This window comes from Salmo salar, chromosome 09, assembly GCF_965601325.2.
Source record: "Salmo salar chromosome 09, fSalSal1, whole genome shotgun sequence".
Lineage (NCBI taxonomy): Eukaryota > Metazoa > Chordata > Actinopteri > Salmoniformes > Salmonidae > Salmo > Salmo salar.
Genome location: NC_138299.1, coordinates 95,431,217 through 95,449,644, shown reverse-complemented (window position 1 = coordinate 95,449,644; position 18,428 = coordinate 95,431,217). Strand labels below are relative to the sequence as shown.

The window sequence follows — 18,428 nt, the reverse complement described above, 5'->3', positions numbered from 1 at the left end:
ATAGTCTCCTAACCCCGGTCATCACCTCTATAGTACATCTCCTATAGTCTCCTAACCCCAGTCATCACCTCTATAGTACATCTCCTATAGTCTCCTAACCCCGGTCATCAGGTCTATAGTACATCTCCTATAGTCTCCTAACCCCTGTCATCACCTCTATACTACATCTCCTATAGCCTCCTAACCCCAGTCATCACCTCTATAGTACATCTCCTATAGTCTCCTAACCCCAGTCATCACCTCTATAGTACATCTCCTATAGTCTCCTAACCCCAGTCATCACCTCTATAGTACATCTCCTATAGTCTCCTAACCCCAGTCATCACCTCTATTGTACATCTCCTATAGCCTCCTAACCCCAGTAATCACCTCTATAGTACATCTCCTATAGCCTCCTAACCCCAGTCATCACCTCTATAGTACATCTCCTATAGTCTCCTAACCCCAGTCATCACCTCTATAGTACATCTCCTATAGTCTCCTAACCCCAGTCATCACCTCTATAGTACATCTCCTATAGCCTCCTAACCCCAGTCATCACCTCTATAGTACATCTCCTATAGTCTCCTAACCCCAGTCATCACCACTATAGTACATCTCCTATAGTCTCCTAACCCCAGTCATCACCTCTATAGTGCATCTCCTATAGCCTCCTAACCCCAGTCATCACCTCTATAGTACATCTCCTATAGTCTCCTAACCCCAGTCATCACCACTATAGTACATCTCCTATAGTCTCCTAACCCCAGTCATCACCTCTATACTACATCTCCTATAGTCTCCTAACCCCAGTCATCACCTCTATAGTGCATCTCCTATAGTCTCCTAACCCCAGTCATCACCTCTATAGTACATCTCCTATAGTCTCCTAACCCCAGTCATCACCACTATAGTACATCTCCTATAGTCTCCTAACCCCAGTCATCACCTCTATACTACATCTCCTATAGTCTCCTAACCCCAGTCATCACCTCTATAGTGCATCTCCTATAGCCTCCTAACCCCAGTCATCACCTCTATAGTACATCTCCTGTAGCCTCCTAACCCCAGTCATCACCACTATAGTACATCTCCTATAGTCTCCTAACCCCAGTCATCAGGTCTATTGTACATCTCCTATAGTCTCCTAACCCCAGTCATCACCTCTATCGTACATCTCCTATAGTCTCCTAACCCCAGTCATCACCTCTATAGTACATCTCCTATAGCCTCCTAACCCCAGTCATCACCTCTATAGTACATCTCCTATAGTCTCCTAACCCCAGTCATCACCTCTATAGTACATCTCCTATAGTCTCCTAACCCCAGTCATCACCTCTATAGTACATCTCCTATAGTCTCCTAACCCCGGTCATCAGGTCTATACTACACTACATCTTCTATAGCTTCCTAACTCCAGCATGTGTTTCTAGCTCCAACAGTGCAGTAATATCTAACAATTTCACAACAATACACACAAATCTAAGTAAAGGAATGAAACTAAGAATACATAAGTATACGGACGAGCAATGGCAGCATGGTGTGCTGCTGTGTGTGAAGTCAGTGTGAACCATTTGGCTAGTGAGGGTTATGGTGCCATAGTCACGTCTCATCTCCCATGGTGCCTATAAAGAGGGTTGTAAATCTGTTGTCCTGGTTACCGGACAACATAAGGAGTAGGAGCTGCTCAGAGAGAGAGACTCTAGTTTCTACTGATGCCCTCTTCTTCTCTCTGTTTCTTGCTCTCTTCTTCTCTCTGTTTTTCATTTCTTTCACTGCTCTCCCTCCTCTCTCTCTCTCTCTCTCATTCTCTCTCTCTCTCTCCGCTCTCTCACTCTCTCTCTACCCCACAGCTTCTCATATCACTCTCTCTCTCCCTCCTCCTTCATCTCTCTTCCTCCCTCTCTCTCACTTTCTCTTCATCCATCCCTCTCTCTCTGTCCTCCTGCTGTCTCTGTCATCCTCAGGGAGTGTCTGAAGGAGACCATCTGTTGGTGTGTGTGTGTGTGTGTGTGTGTGTGTGTGTGTGTGTGTGTGTGTGTGTGTGTGTGTGTGTGTGTGTGTGTGTGTGTGTGTGTGTGTGTGTGGTGTGTGTGTGTGTGTGTGTGTGTGTGTGTGTGTCTTGCTACTCCAGTCTAGCTTATTGTGACACCTGGCGTGGCTGAGCCCTAGATATGATCCATGCCCTTTCCCCTTCCCACCCTCTGTGGTTGGACCAACAGGTAGTCAGAGAGAGGAGAGGCGGAGTGTTCATAGAACACACATGCACACACATACACACACACACACACATACATACACACTCCCTCTCTATGATCTGCTAATGTAGGACTACAGTACAGTATGTTGAGCAGATGCTTTCTAATCAGGGCTTATCCGGCCTGCAAAGATTTGTTGTGCCACACTGACCTTAATCACAGAGTTGACAATCGCCTTGTCTGGTAGAGGACGTTGGGTAGAGATTCAATCAATCAATCAAATGTTTTTATAAGCCCTTTTTACATCAGCCGATGTCACAAAGAGCTGTACAGAAACCCAGCCTAAAACACCAAACAGCAAGCAATGCAGGTGTAGAAGCACGGTGGCTAAAACCTCCCTAGAAAGGCCTGAACCTAGGAAGAAACCTAGAGAGGAACCAGGCTCTGAGGGGTGGCCAGTCCTCTTCTGGCTGTGCCGGGTGGAGATTATAACATGGCCAAGATGTTCAAACGTTCATAGATGACCAGCAGGGTCAGATAATAATAATCACAGTGGTTGTAGAGGGTGCAACAGGTCAGCACCTCAGGAGTAAATGTCAGTTGGCTTTTCATAGCCGATCATTCAGAGTTTGAGACCACAGGTGCGGTAGAGAGAAAGTCAAAAACAGAAGGTCCGGGACAAGGTAGCACGTCCAGTGAACAGGTTAGGGTTCCATAGCCGCAGGCAGAACAGTTGAAACTGGAGCAGCAGCATGACCAGGTGGACTGGGGACAGCAAGGAGTCATCAGGCTAGGTAGTCCTGAGGCATGGTCCTAGGGCTCAGGTCCTCAGACAGAAGAAAGAGAGAAGAGAGAGAGAAAGAGAGAGAATTAGAGGGAGGACACTGGATAAGACAGGAGAAATACTCCAGATATAACAGACTGACCCTAGCTCCCCGACACAAACTATTGCAGCATACTGGAGGCTGAGACAGGAGGGGTCGGGAGACAGTGTGGCCCTGTCCAACGATAGCCCCGGACAGGGCCAAACAGGCAGGATATAACCCCACCCACTTTGCCAAAGCACAGCCAGCACACCACTAGAGGGATATCTTCAACCACCAACCTACTACCCTGAGACAAGGCTGAGTATAGCCCACGAATATCTCCCCCATGGCACGAACCCGAGGGGGGCGCCAACCCGGACAGGAAGATGACGTCAGTGACTCAACCCACTCAAGTGACGCACCCCTCCTAGGGACGGCATGGAAGAGCACCAGTAAGCCAGGGACTCAGCCCCTGTAATAGGGTTAGGATGCAGAGAATCCCAGTGGAGAGAGGGGAACCGGCCAGGCAGAGACAGCAATGGCGGTTCGTCGCTCCAGTGCCTTTCTGTTCACCTTCACACTTCACACCCCTGGCAGACTACACTCAATCATAGGACCTACTGAAGAGATGAGTCTTCAATAAAAACTTAAAGGTCGAGACCGAGTCTGCATCTCTCACATGGATAGGCAGACCATTCCATAAAAATTGAGCACTTTAGCAGAAAGCCCTGCCTCCAGCTGTTTGCTTAGAAATTCTAGGGACAGTAAGGAGGCCTGCATCTTGTGACCGTAGTGAATGTGTAGGTATGTTACGGCAGGACCAAATCAGAAAGATAGGTAGGAGCATATGGAGTAATATGATCACATTTTTGGGTTCTAGTGAATATTGTCTGGTAGAGTACGTTGGGTAGAGATTGTCTGGTACAGGACGTTGGGTAGAGATTGTCTGGTAGAGGACGTTGGGTAGAGATTGTCTGGTAGAGGACGTTGGGTAGAGATTGTCTGGTACAGGACGTTGGGTAGAGATTGTCTGGTAGAGGACGTTGGGTAGAGATTGTCTGGTAGAGTACGTTGGGTAGAGATTGTCTGGTACAGGACGTTGGGTAGAGATTGTCTGGTAGAGGACGTTGGGTAGAGATTGTCTGGTACAGGACGTTGGGTAGAGATTGTCTGGTACAGGACGTTGGGTAGAGATTGTCTGGTACAGGACGTTGGGTAGAGATTTCTGGTAGAGGACGTTGGGTAGAGATTGTCTGGTACAGGACATTGGGTAGAGCTTGTCTGGTACAGGACGTTGAGAGGAGATTGTCTGGTAGAGGACGTTGGGTAGAGATTGTCTGGTAGAGGACGTTGGGTAGAGATTGTCTGGTACAGGACATTGGGTAGAGATTGTCTGGTAGAGTACGTTGGGTAGAGATTGTCTGGTACAGGACGTTGGGTAGAGATTGTCTGGTACAGGACGTTGGGTAGAGATTGTCTGGTACAGGACGTTGAGAGGAGATTGTCTGGTAGAGGACGTTGGGTAGAGATTGTCTGGTACAGGACGTTGGGTAGAGATTGTCTGGTACAGGACATTGGGTAGAGATTGTCTGGTACAGGACGTTGGGTAGAGATTGTCTGGTAGAGGACGTTGGGTAGAGATTGTCTGGTAGAGGACGTTGGGTAGAGATTGTCTGGTAGAGGACGTTGGGTAGAGATTGTCTGGTAGAGGACGTTGGGTAGAGATTGTCTGGTACAGGACGTTGGGTAGAGATTGTCTGGTAGAGGACGTTGGGTAGAGATTGTCTGGTACAGGACGTTGGGTAGAGATTGTCTGGTACAGGACGTTGGGTTGGGTAGAGATTGTCTGGTACAGGACGTTGGGTAGAGATTGTCTGGTACAGGACGTTGGGTAGAGATTGTCTGTAAGAGGACGTTGGGTAGAGATTGTTTGTAAGAGGATGTTGGGTAGAGATTTTATGGGGTATTGCCTTGTTCATATCAACAACCACAGTCCACCGCTGTTCCTTGGAGACGTATACTGTACGCATGTATTCTGTTTGGAAGCTTAGACCATGAACTGTGTAAGGAGAGGTAGACATACGTTGAGGAAGAATTTGAGGAATGACCATTTCCCCAAATCTTTATCCCTTTGGTGGTGTTTGATTTAGTACCAGCCAATGTATTCAATATCTGAGGGAGTGGATTCTATTAAATCCATATGTCTAGGTCTAGCCTATAAAAAGCTGATGGGATCCTCCTCTTTTTAATAGAGGTCATCACTCTGTTTTCTCACGCAATTGCATAGCCTATAGAAATGCTGAGCACCAAGAGCTCATTGGCTCTCATTGTGTTTGATTATATTTTCAGTTACATTTGCATTGATGTCAGAGTGATTAGAGGGACACTAGAGTGCGTGGTACCAGCCAGTTAGCAGGTTTGGTAGGCTACTAATGACTATCAGCTGCATCAGAGCTTGGAGAAGACTAATTACCATGACTCAAAGGTCACATGGAACTTGACTGCCTTCATGACTCATGACCGCCGGTGTGGCGGTAATAAGGTCACCTTAACAGCCCTATCCATGAGTGAGAAAGTTACAGAGGCATAAGTATCACACCCCCCCGCCCCAAAAAAATGCTAAACTCCCTTGTTATTGTAATGGTGAGAGGTTAGCATGTCTTGGGGGTATGATATAAAATGCTAACCTCCCCTGTTATTGTAATGGTGAGAGGTTAGCATGTCTTGGGGGTATGATATAAAATGCTAACCTCCCCTGTTATTGTAATGGTGAGAGGTTAGCATGTCTTGGGGGTATTATATTTGTGCTTCTGTAACTTTCTTATCATTATTCACGATTCATTCAGGACTATCCGTAATCATGGTAGCATCCACATTAATGTAGAAGTGTTAAGAAACATAGTATATTCTTATTTACAATAAAAGTTACTCCAAATGACACAATACATTCTTTACCATTAATTTATTTTGGACACAACCAAATCAAACAGCAAATGCATTCAACAAGTTTGTAGAGTCACAAGCTTGATGTAATCATTGCGTGCTAAGAATATTGGACCAAATATTAAACCTTTGAATACTTTAATACACATATAAGTGAAATTGTCCCAATATTTTTGTTCCCCAATAATGGGGGGACTTTGTACAGTTGAAGTCGGAAGTTTACATACACCTTAGCCAAATACATTTAAACTCAGTTTTTCACAATTCCTAGTAATAACTCCCTGTCTTAGGTCAGTTAGGATCATCACTTTATTTTAAAGATGTGAAATATCAGAAAAATAGGAGAGAGAATGATTTATTTCAGCTTTTATTTCTTTCATCACATTCCCAGTGGGTCAGAAGTTTACATACACTCAATTAGTATTTGGTAGCATTGCCTTTAAATTATTTAACTTGGGAAAAAACTTTTGGGTAGCCTTCCACAAGCTTCCCACAATAAGTTGGGTGATTTTTGGCCCATTCCTCCTGACAGAGCTGGTATAACTGAGTCAGGTTTATATGCCTCCTTGCTCGCACACAGTTTTTCAGTTCTGCTCACAAATTTTCTATAGGATTGAGGTCAGGGCTTTGTGATGGCCACTCCAATACCTTGACTTTGTTGTCTATAAGACATTTTGCCACAAATTTGGAAGAATGCTTGGGGTCATTGTCCATTTGGAAGACCCATTTGCGACCAAGCTTTAACTTCCTGACTAATGTCTTGAGATGTTGCTTCAATATATCCACATAATTCTCCATCCTCATGATGCCATCTATTTTGTGAAGCGCTCCAGTCCCTCCTTGAGCAAAGTGCCCCCACAACATGATGCTGCCACCCCCGTGCTTCACGGTTGGGATGGTGTTCTTCGGCTTGCAAGCGTCCTCCTTTTTCCTCCAAACATAACGATGGTCATTATGGCCAAACAGTTCTATTTTTGTTTCATCAGACCAGAGGACATTTCTCCAAAAACTACGGTCTTTGTTCCCATGTGCAGTTGCGAACTGTAGTCTGGCTTTTTTGTGGCAGTTTTGGAGCAGTGGCTTCTTCCTTGCTGAGCGGCCTTTCAGGTTATGTCGATATAGGACTCGTTTTACTGTGGATATAGATACTTTTGTACCGGTTTCCTCCAGCATCTTCACAAGGTCCTTTGCTGTTGTTCTGGGATTGATTTGCACTTTTCGCACCAAAGTACATTCATCTCTAGGAGACAGAATGCATCTCCTTCTTGAGCGGTATGATGGCTGTGTGATCCCATGGTGTTTATACTTGCGTACTATTATGTGTACAGATGAACGTGGTACCTTCAGGCATTTGGAAATTGCTCCCAAGGATGAACCAGACTTGTAAAGGTCTACAATTATTTTTCTGAGGTCTTGGCTGATTTCTTTTGATTTTCCCATGATGTCAAGCAAAGAGGCACTGAATTTGAAGGTAGGCCTTGAAATACATCCACAGGTACACCTCCAATTGACTCAAATAATGTCAATTAGCCTATCAGAAGCTTCTAAAGCCATGACATGATTTTCTGGAATTGTTCAAGCTGTTTAACGGCACAGTCAACTTAATGTATGTAAATGTCTGACCCACTTGAATTGTGATACAGTGAATTAAAAGTGAAATAATCTGTCTGTAAACAATTGTTGGAAAAATTACTTGTGTCATGCACAAAGTAGATAGCTTGTTACAAGACTATAGTTTGTTACAATACATTTGTGGAGTAGTTGAAAAATGAGTTCTAATGACTCCAACCTAAGTGTTTGTAATTTTCCGACTTCAACTGTACATACGTATACACACTTTTTAAAATAGAATATACCTTTATTATTCCCTGCAAACCCTACCACCCCTCCCCCAATTGGAGTAAACTAATAAACAATAACACGTAGGCTTCTACCTTCAGTTTATACATACTATACACATTTTACAGACACAATCTATTTTACAATAGTTATATTTTGTTTGTTTTCAGTCCTGGCCTTCCTCTATTTTTGATGTCCATCCAATTTGATTTCTATTTGTGCTATTTCACAAAAGTTCTGAGCCTATATACATTTTACAAACCCCATACGTTTGACATTTGTTATCTTGTTGTTGTTAGTCCCACCCTTCAGCTCCATTCAACCCCTCCCATCTATCTCTTAACACCATCCATTTTGGATTTCTATTCGCCATACATTTTTCAACTGTGCTGTGATGCTTCTCAAAAGTACTGAACCTTTCTATTCTCATAGTTTAGACGGATTGTAAATTAAAAATAAACATTTTTGCTAAAATAATTATTATATTATTGATTGATTGACTATGACATTTCAAATCACCCAGTGACATTTCAAATCACCCATTTCAAATCACCCATCTGCAGTGTTAGTTCTAGGTAAATGTTGCAATTCTTCAGTCATTCCTGGACCTGTGACCAAAAACGAGCAACATATGGACAATACCAAAATAAATGATCTAATGACTCTGCCCCCTTCACAGCAGAATCTGCAGAGCTGGGAAGATATATATAGCATTCTATTGGTTGCAAGATTGTTGTATAATAATTTAAGTTTTGAATAAGGCATTGTTTTGCGTGTCAATTAATAAACCATGTGCCATAGAATCGGGACATCGAAAATCTCTTCCCAACTATTTTGCAATTTATATTCACAGCTGTCCATTTTTTGGTCCTTAAATGAAACTGGTATATATTTTTATTTATCACAATTTTCTTTAACCAATTTTGGTCATTAATGCAGGACCGACAGACAAGTTCCTTACTTTTTCCCCTTCCACTTCCACTTGCCTCTCCCATTTTTGTGGTAATGCTGCAATTAGTTGGTTGTACATTTTTGGTAGAGCAGACATTTCTATATGTCTGTGTTAGCTGCATGTGTGACATAACGCCATATTTCTTTTGTATATTTAAAGACAAGATTAAATCAAGAATAGTCTGATTTGTGACAATAGCCTATGACTTGTGAATGATATATTTTCTGCTCGGAAATTAGAGGCGTTAACAAGTTGTGATAAAGTGCAGCTCAAAAAAAGAAAGCAGAGCTCATGCCTTTCATGAGACTTTTTTCAAATCCTCATTAGAGTCGCATCATGCAGCCTAAGAATGCCCAAAAAATCACAACGTATAGCCCAACGTTTGCATAACAACTAAAGTGGCCAAATAACTTCTTAAAATGAAGCACATTAATCCACTTTACAACGGGTGTAGAGCCTATCTGTTATACATAAGCAGCGTGTGAGTTTCAAGTTTGGGGAAGATAATTTTCACCATAAAAATACACCTTTCTAATGAAAGCATTACATGCATAATAGCATTTGCGGTCACTTTTAAGAATGGTGTTTTCATACTAATGGTACATTCGCACTTATAGCCTACTACCATGTGCGCATTTCTGCGCTTATAATGTGAAGAAATAGCCTAATAGTTTATAAACATTTCAAGCTAAATGTTCTGTTGCATCAGCTTCATTACTAAAAAAAGGTTTTTGATGCTAGTGGTTGTATACATTTGGGATCCCACAACTATCCCAGGCTATGTTTAGAATATTTGTTTCTTGCACAGAATAGAATAGGTCAACTTGTGTACTATGGGGGATAGTAGACTGACATAGGCTTGTGCTTTTGCTGTTCGTTAGGTCTACTCATCTTGTTGGCTGACGAAAAGTAAATGTGGACAGTTCTTCCAATATCTTCAATGTGTGCCTCGGAATTGGATAACGACGTGCACAGTTGAGTCCCCAATGTGTCTGTCTTCACTTGTAGCCTGTGAGAAAGACCCGATCACGTGACGGAGAGCCATGTGGGTGAGAGTCGTTTTGGAGTGCCTAGCCTGGAGAAGGGAATTATAATGATTATATTCAGCCCAAGGGCACAACGGCCACAGGCCGCAAAAGGCATGGATTTTTTTAGGATAAATTATGGCCACACAAAGGGGATGCCGCCGGGTAATTCTAGGCATTATCAAGTGCTTGTCAATTTATGAATGAGAAACTGATGTATGTGTACAGCCTGTGCAAAAAACATACCTTTCATGTGACTTTTTTCAAATCCTCATTAGAGCCAAGCGTTTGTATCACAACTAAAGTTACATAAATAACTCTACATTAAGCATATAGTAGGACCTGTTTCTTTGTAACTGCCCAAGATAGAATAGCCTCATGTGAGCACGCACCCAAATGTTTGGAAAAAATATCCTTTCTATTTTATTCAGCTTTGTTCAATTGTATTCTTCATACTATAAAATAATGTAAAATAATGCCACGGAATTCTAAGCAAATCTTGTCTGCTAAATGAACTAGTGTAGCCCACATGTAACAGTGTAGGTTCCGTCCCTCTCTTCGCCCCAACCCGGGCTCGAACCAGGGACCCTTGCACACATCAACAACTGACACCCCACGAAGCATCGTTACCCATCGCGCCACAAAAGCCGCGGCCCTTGCAACACAAGGGGAAACCCTACTTCAAGTCTCAGAGCGAGTGACGTCACTGATTGAAATGCTATTAGCGCGCACCACCGCTAACTAACTAGCCATTTCACATCGGTTACAAACAGCCATATGGCAAAGCCATATCAGAGCCTAACATAGTGACAACTCAGAGTATGCTATTCTGTTCTTCTGAAATTGCCTACATTTTCTTCATATCATGATTTTTTAGACCTGTCTAAAATAAATCATAGATTTACTGTGATGGTGTAGGCCAGTGGTTCCCCAACTTTTTGTAGTCCCATACCCCTTCAAACATTCAACCTCCAGCTGAGTACCCCCTCTAGCACCAGGGTCAGCGCACTCTGAAATGTTGTTTTTTGCCATCATTGTAAGCCTGCCACACACACACTATAGGATACATTTATTAAACAAAACGATGAGTGTGAGTTTTTGTCACAACTCGGCTCATGGGAAGTGACAAAGAGCTCTTATAGAACCAGGGTACAAATAATAATATAATAATAATCAATCATTTTGCTTTTTATTTAACCATCTTACATATAAAACCTTATTTGTTCATCGAAAAATTTGAATAACTTACGACAGGTTAATGAGAAGGGTGTGCTTGAAAGGATGCACATAACTCTGCAATGTTGGGTTGTATTGGAGAGAGTCTCAGTCTTAAATCATTTTCCACACACAGTCTGTGCCTGTATTTAGTTTTCATGCTGGTGAGGGCCGAGAATTCACTCTCACATAGGAATGTGGTTGCAAAGGGCATCAGTGTCTTAACAGCACGATTTGCCGAAGCAGGATACTCTGAGTGCAGCCCAATCCAGAAATCTGGCAGTGGCTTCTGATTAAATTACATTTTCACAGAAACGCTTGTTGCAATTTCGATGAGGCTCTCTTGTTCAGATATCGGTAAGTGGACTGGAGGCAGGGCAAGAAAGGGATAACAAATCCAGTTGTTTGTGTCATCTGTTTTGGGAAAGTACCTGCGTAATTGCGCACCCAACTCTCTCAGGTGCTTCGCTATATCACATTTGACATTGTCCGTAAGCTTGAGTTAAATTGCACACAAAAAAATCATACAATGATGGAAAGACCTGTGTGTTGTCCTTGTTAATGCAGACAGAGAAGAGCTCAAACTTTTTAATCATAGCCTCAATTTTGTCCCGCACATTGAATATAGTTGTGGAGAGTCTCTGTAGTCCTAGATTCAGATCATTTAGGCGAGAAAAAACGTCACCCAGATAGGCCAGTCGTGTGAGAAATTCGTCATCATACAAGCGGTCAGACAAGTGAAAATGATGGTCAGTATAGAAAACTTTAAGCTTGTCTCTCAATTAAAAAAAAGTGTCAATACTTTGCCCTTTGATATGTTGTAAAAGCGTTACATGGTCTCTGCCCATATCATTGCATGGTGCAGAAAATACACGAGAGTTCAGGGGCCTTGCTTTAACAAAGTTTTCACTGTAGTGTCCAAAACATCTTTCAAGCTGTCAGGCATTCCCTTGGCAGCAAGGGCCTCTCGGTGGATTCTGCAGTGGACTCAAGTGGCGTCGGGAGCAACTGCTTACACGCGCGTTACCACTCCCCTATGTCTCCCTGTCATGGCTTTTGCTCCATCAGTACAGATACCAACACGAGCAGCAGCTACGTTTGGCTACATACGGACCGTTAGTGGAATTCCCGCGAGAGAGTAACGGTTAATGTGATTCGATGATAATTATTTGACTAGACTACCTGTATTTGACATTGTGTTGTTATTTCTCTGAACACTAGATGGTTTAATTATATTTTTGGCAGTGAAACGAGGCTACTCAGGTGAGAAGAAAACCTCACCCAAATGTACAGCCCAGTTGGAAAATATAAATGGACTGTTTGAAAATGTGAAGAAAAAAAAAAATTACAGCATTGCACATTATATTCTTAAATCTTTTATTTAACCTTTATTCGTACCCATAGGCTGGCTACCTGTGGCCTGCCGGATCAGACTGGATATGTTAAAACTAATACAGAGGCTATTTATTTTGGCTGTTGCCAGTGTAGGTGATATGTGATATGGACACAGAGTCTATTGAGAGGTCCTCTGGGACATCAGATGATGTAACATTCTATTACCCATCATACAGCTGTGCCTGAGCCCTGGAGACACAGTTATAGAGTGTGTGTGTGTGTGTGTGTGTGTGTGTGTGTGTGTGTGTGTGTGTGTGTGTGTGTGTGTGTGTGTGTGTGTGTGTGTGTGTGTGTGTGTGTGTGTGTGTGTGGGGGGGGGCATCCCTCCCTCTCTCTTATGTGTTTGGGACAGAGCCCTAGAGATGTGGTTATAGTGACTCAGTGTTAACATGAACACACATGTCCCAAAGAGAGGCTCAGTGTCACACGCCATCATGTGAAGATGGGATTCAGTAGAAATGTCTAGTCCACGTAGCTCATGTTCTGTACATTGGAAACATGTAGAGCCCTGTAAAACAACTAACTGCCTAGGCTTGTGTTTTCATGTTACTCTCCACTCGATGTACAAGCCATAGCTGAAGGATTTATTGCCATGACTCCAATAGTTCTGCATATATTTCACATAAAGGACTTCTACTCATCATCTCTACTCGGTGTTCTATATCCTGCCATAAAATATCGGAACATCGGAACATTTCAAACTAAAGTACAAAAGAAAAACGGTTTTGTTTTTGTTCAAATAAAGGCCTACACTAAAGAGGTCATGCTTTACGAGGGAGCAGTTCTAGTACATGTACGTTATTCAGGGCCTCTTAGCTTCCATCTCTCCTGACTTTTCTCTCAGTGTCACAACACAACAGCATTCATAGATACATATGGTTCTCATCACGGCGGGTCGATAGACAGGGTGATATGTGACCATCCAGGGAGGCTCAACATTGATTTCCCATAATGTAAACATGACATGTGGTCACACAGCCCTTTTATTTGACCAACAATCATGTATTCCAATCAGTCAGGATGTCACTGGAGAGCCGGAGAGCTTGATAGTTTAACCTGGGACCTAAAAGGAATCAACCTCAACCAGGCGCCCAGTGTTAACCTGGAACCCAAAAAGAATCAACCTCAACCTATCTTTGTGAAACACAATTGCATCCCTGTTAGTGTTACATCATTGACTAACCCTGTATCCTCTGTGTCTGTTCCAGGGTTCCTGTCTACAGGGGACCAGGCAGCTAAGGGGAACTATGGCCTACTGGACCAGATCCAGGCTCTGAGGTGGATCAGTGAGAACATTGGATACTTCGGAGGAGACTCAAACCGTATCACAGTGTTTGGATCTGGGATAGGAGCGTCCTGCGTCAGCCTGCTCACCCTCTCACACCACTCTGAAGGTAGGAACACACTCTGTCCATGACTGGGATGGGACGGGGGGGATTGGGTATGGGATGTCTCTGTGTCAGAATCAGTTGAGGAAGTCTGGTATTTAGTTTAGAAAGTATTTAGAAACTGGGCATCTGGATAGATTTAAGAAAGGTGGTGTTTGGTATTGGGTTTCATCTGAGTACTGTCCTGAGTGTCTGGTTTACAGTTGATTTACTGAGATAACTGCTTTTGGGATTTGTTATCCGGAGATGCTCGCGGGGGTAAAGCGGAACCCCAGCCCCCTAAACCCTGTATAATGGAACAAAATCAATCATCCAATCAAGATGGATGTTGTTTATCTAGTGGCTAACGTCATTCTTCAACCACTCAATGGGGATTGACTGTTCTGCTGCTTAATATGAGAGAAGGTATGTGTAGGTTAACCCAGCTAGTGGTGGACGTGCTTTATAGTCCTGTATGTCCTGCAACAGAGCACATGAAGGTGCAACAGACACACACACACACACACACACACACACACACACACACACACACACACACACACACACACACACACACACACACACACACACACACACACACACACACACACACACACACACACACACGGGGATGGGATGGACAGTGTAGAGGGCATGCTGCTGGATAGTCCATAGAATCTGTAGATGTTCTATAGAGGGTCACACTACCAACAAACTATCTGTTAAGGTTACAGGTTAAGTTCAGAATAAAGGTTAGGTTAGGGTTAAGGTTAGGGTTAGGGATAGGATTAAGGTTAGGGTTAAGGATAGGTTTAGGGTTAGGGCTAGGGTTAGGGTTAAGGTTAGGTTTAGGGCTAGGGCTAGGGTTAAGCAATTTTTACGCATTCGCCATGTAATGCTACAAATGAGCAAGGACCATGCACAGAAACACGTTACATGGCAGGTCGTCAAGGAAGGAAGGAAGGAAGGAAATAAGGAAATAAGGGATAAGTAAAACATTCATTACCATAATTGTCTTTTACCAACTTGGAATACCTGGCTTGACTTTATGATGAAAGCGGCCCCCACTATGCGGTTGGTTTATGATGAAAGCGACCCCCGCTATGCGGTTGGTTAATGATGAAAGCGACCCCCACTATGCGGTTGGTTTATGATGAAAGTGACCCCCACTATGCGGTTGGTTTATGATGAAAGCGACCCCCACTATGCGGTTGGTTAATTATGAAAGCGACCCCCACTATGCAGTTGGTTTATGATGAAAGCGACCCCCACTATGCGGTTGGTTTATGATGAAAGTGACACCTACTATGCGGTTGGTTAATGATGAAAGCGACCCCCACTATGCGGTTGGTTAATGACGAAAGCGACCCCCACTATGCGGTTGGTTTATGATGAAAGTGACGCCCACTATGCGGTTGGTTTATGATGAAAGCGACCCCCACTATGCGGTTGGTTAATTATGAAAGCGACCCCCACTATGCGGTTGGTTTATGATGAAAGCGACCCGCACTATGCGGTTGGTTTATGATGAAAGTGACACCTACTATGCGGTTGGTTAATGATGAAAGCGACCCCCACTATGCGGTTGGTTAATGATGAAAGCGACCCCCACTATGCGGTTGGTTTATGATGAAAGCGACCCCCACCATGCGGTTGGTTTATGATGAAAGCGACCCCCACTATGCGGTTGGTTTATGATGAAAGCGACCCCCACCATGCTGTTGGTTTATGATGAAAGCGACCCCCACTATGCGGTTGGTTTATGATGAAAGCGACCCCCACCATGCGGTTGGTTTATGATAAAAGCGACCCCCACTATGCGGTTGGTTTATGATGAAAGCGACCCCCACTATGCGGTTGGTTTATGATGAAAGTGACCCCCACCATGCGGTTGGTTTATGATGAAAGCGACCCCCACTATGCGGTTGGTTTATGATGAAAGTGACCCCCACCATGCGGTTGGTTTATGATGAAAGTGACCCCCACCATGCGGTTGGTTTATGATGAAAGCGACCCCCACTATGCGGTTGGTTTATGATGAAAGTGACCCCCACCATGCGGTTGGTTTATGATGAAAGCGACCCCCACTATGCGGTTGGTTTATGATGAAAGTGACCCCCACCATGCTGTTGGTTTATGATGAAAGCGACCCCCACCATGCGGTTGGTTTAAGATGAAAGTGACCCCCACTATGCGGTTGGTTTATGATGAAAGTGACCCCCACTATGCGGTTGGTTTATGATGAAAGTGACCCCCACTATGCGGTTGGTTTATGATGAAAGTGACCCCCACCATGCGGTTGGTTTATGATGAAAGTGACCCCCACCATGCGGTTGGTTTATGATGAAAGCGACCCCCGCTATGCGGTTGGTTTATGATGAAAGTGACCCCCACCATGCGGTTGGTTTATGATGAAAGCGACCCCCACTATGCGGTTGGTTTATGATGAAAGTGACCCCCACCATGCTGTTGGTTTATGATGAAAGCGACCCCCACCATGCGGTTGGTTTATGATGAAAGTGACCCCCACCATGCGGTTGGTTTATGATGAAAGTGACCCCCACTATGCGGTTGGTTTATGATGAAAGTGACCCCCGCCATGCGGATGGTTTATGATGAAAGTGACCCCCACCATGCGGTTGGTTTATGATGAAAGTGACCCCCACTATGCGGTTAGTTTATGATGAAAGTGACCCCCACTATGCGGTTGGTTTATGATGAAAGTGACCCCCACCATGCGGTTGGTTTATGATGAAAGTGACCCCCACCATGCGGTTGGTTTATGATGAAAGTGACCCCCACCATGCGGTTGGTTTATGATGAAAGTGACCCCCACCATGCGGTTGGTTTATGATGAAAGTGACCCCCACCATGCGGTTGGTTTATGATGAAAGCGACCCCCACCATGCGGATGGTTTATGATGAAAGTGACCCCCACCATGCGGTTGGTTTATGATGAAAGCGACCCCCACTATGCGGTTGGTTTATGATGAAAGTGACCCCCACCATGCGGTTGGTTTATGATGAAAGTGACCCCCACCATGCGGTTGGTTTATGATGAAAGCGACCCCCGCTATGCGGTTGGTTTATGATGAAAGTGACCCCCACCATGCGGTTGGTTTATGATGAAAGCGACCCCCGCTATGCTGTTGGTTTATGATGAAAGTGACCCCCACCATGCTGTTGGTTTATGATGAAAGCGACCCCCACCATGCGGTTGGTTTATGATGAAAGTGACCCCCACTATGCGGTTGGTTTATGATGAAAGTGACCCCCACTATGCGGTTGGTTTATGATGAAAGTGACCCCCACCATGCGGATGGTTTATGATGAAAGTGACCCCCACCATGCGGTTGGTTTATGATGAAAGTGACCCCCACTATGCGGTTAGTTTATGATGAAAGTGACCCCCACTATGCGGTTGGTTTATGATGAAAGTGACCCCCACCATGCGGTTGGTTTATGATGAAAGTGACCCCCACCATGCGGTTGGTTTATGATGAAAGTGACCCCCACCATGCGGTTGGTGTATGATGAAAGTGACCCCCACCATGCGGTTGGTTTATGATGAAAGTGACCCCCACCATGCGGTTGGTTTATGATGAAAGTGACCCCCACCATGCGGTTGGTTTATGATGAAAGTGACCCCCACCATGCGGATGGTTTATGATGAAAGTGACACCCACTATGCGGTTGGTTTATGATGAAAGTGACACCTACTATGCGGTTGGTTAATGATGAAAGCGACCCCCACTATGCGGTTGGTTAATGATGAAAGCGACCCCCACTATGCGGTTGGTTTATGATGAAAGCGACCCCCACTATGCGGTTGGTGGTCGCCTTTATGAGGTTTTTTCTTTCTACATTTTTTGCGTTTCTCCAATTACAGGACACAGTATTTGCGTTTTGTGTTTCTAATTGGCATTAATGCGTTTTTTATTCAGCCTCCATATTGCTATGCTCCATGTAGCATGATATTATACAGCCTCAGAAACCAGCTCCTCTCTGCCTCCTCCTCGCTAAAGTGGATATTACTGGGGCTGCTGCAGTTTTCTGCCTCTTGAATAGAAATGTACGATGCCCTGGTACACAGTGTGACCAGATCAACAATCTGATGCCCTGGTACACAGTGTAACCTGATCAACAACATGATGCCCTGGTACACAGTGTAACCAGATCAACAATATGATGCCCTGGTACACAGTGTGACCAGATCAACAATATGATGCCCTGGTACACAGTGTGACCAGATCAACAATCTGATGCCCTGGTACACAGTGTGACCAGATCAACAATCTGATGCCCTGGTACACAGTGTGACCAGATCAACAATCTGATGCCCTGGTACGCAGTGTGACCAGATCAACAATCTGATGCCCTGGTACGCAGTGTGACCAGATCAACAATATGATGCCCTGGTACACAGTGTGACCAGATCAACAATCTGATGCCCTGGTACACAGTGTGACCAGATCAACAATCTGATGCCCTGGTACACAGTGTAACCAGATCAACAATCTGATGCCCTGGTACACAGTGTAACCAGATCAACAATCTGATGCCCTGGTACACAGTGTGACCAGATCAACAATCTGATGCCCTGGTACACAGTGTGACCAGATCAATAATCTGATGCCCTGGTACACAGTGTAACCAGATCAACAATATGATGCCCTGGTACACAGTGTGACCAGATCAACAACCTGATG

At 44.2% G+C, this 18,428-nt stretch overlaps 1 protein-coding gene across 2 annotated transcripts in view; it reads left to right on the top strand.

Annotated features, from left to right (window-relative positions):
* LOC106592156 (neuroligin-3) overlaps positions 1-18,428 on the top strand; it is a 587,284-nt gene that overhangs the window by 441,913 nt on the left and 126,943 nt on the right. For both annotated transcript variants that reach the window (XM_045724151.2, XM_045724149.2), the window contains one exon: positions 13,561-13,746. In XM_045724151.2, the coding sequence (XP_045580107.1) occupies positions 13,561-13,746 (186 nt within the window). The remainder of the gene's footprint in view (positions 1-13,560; positions 13,747-18,428) is intronic.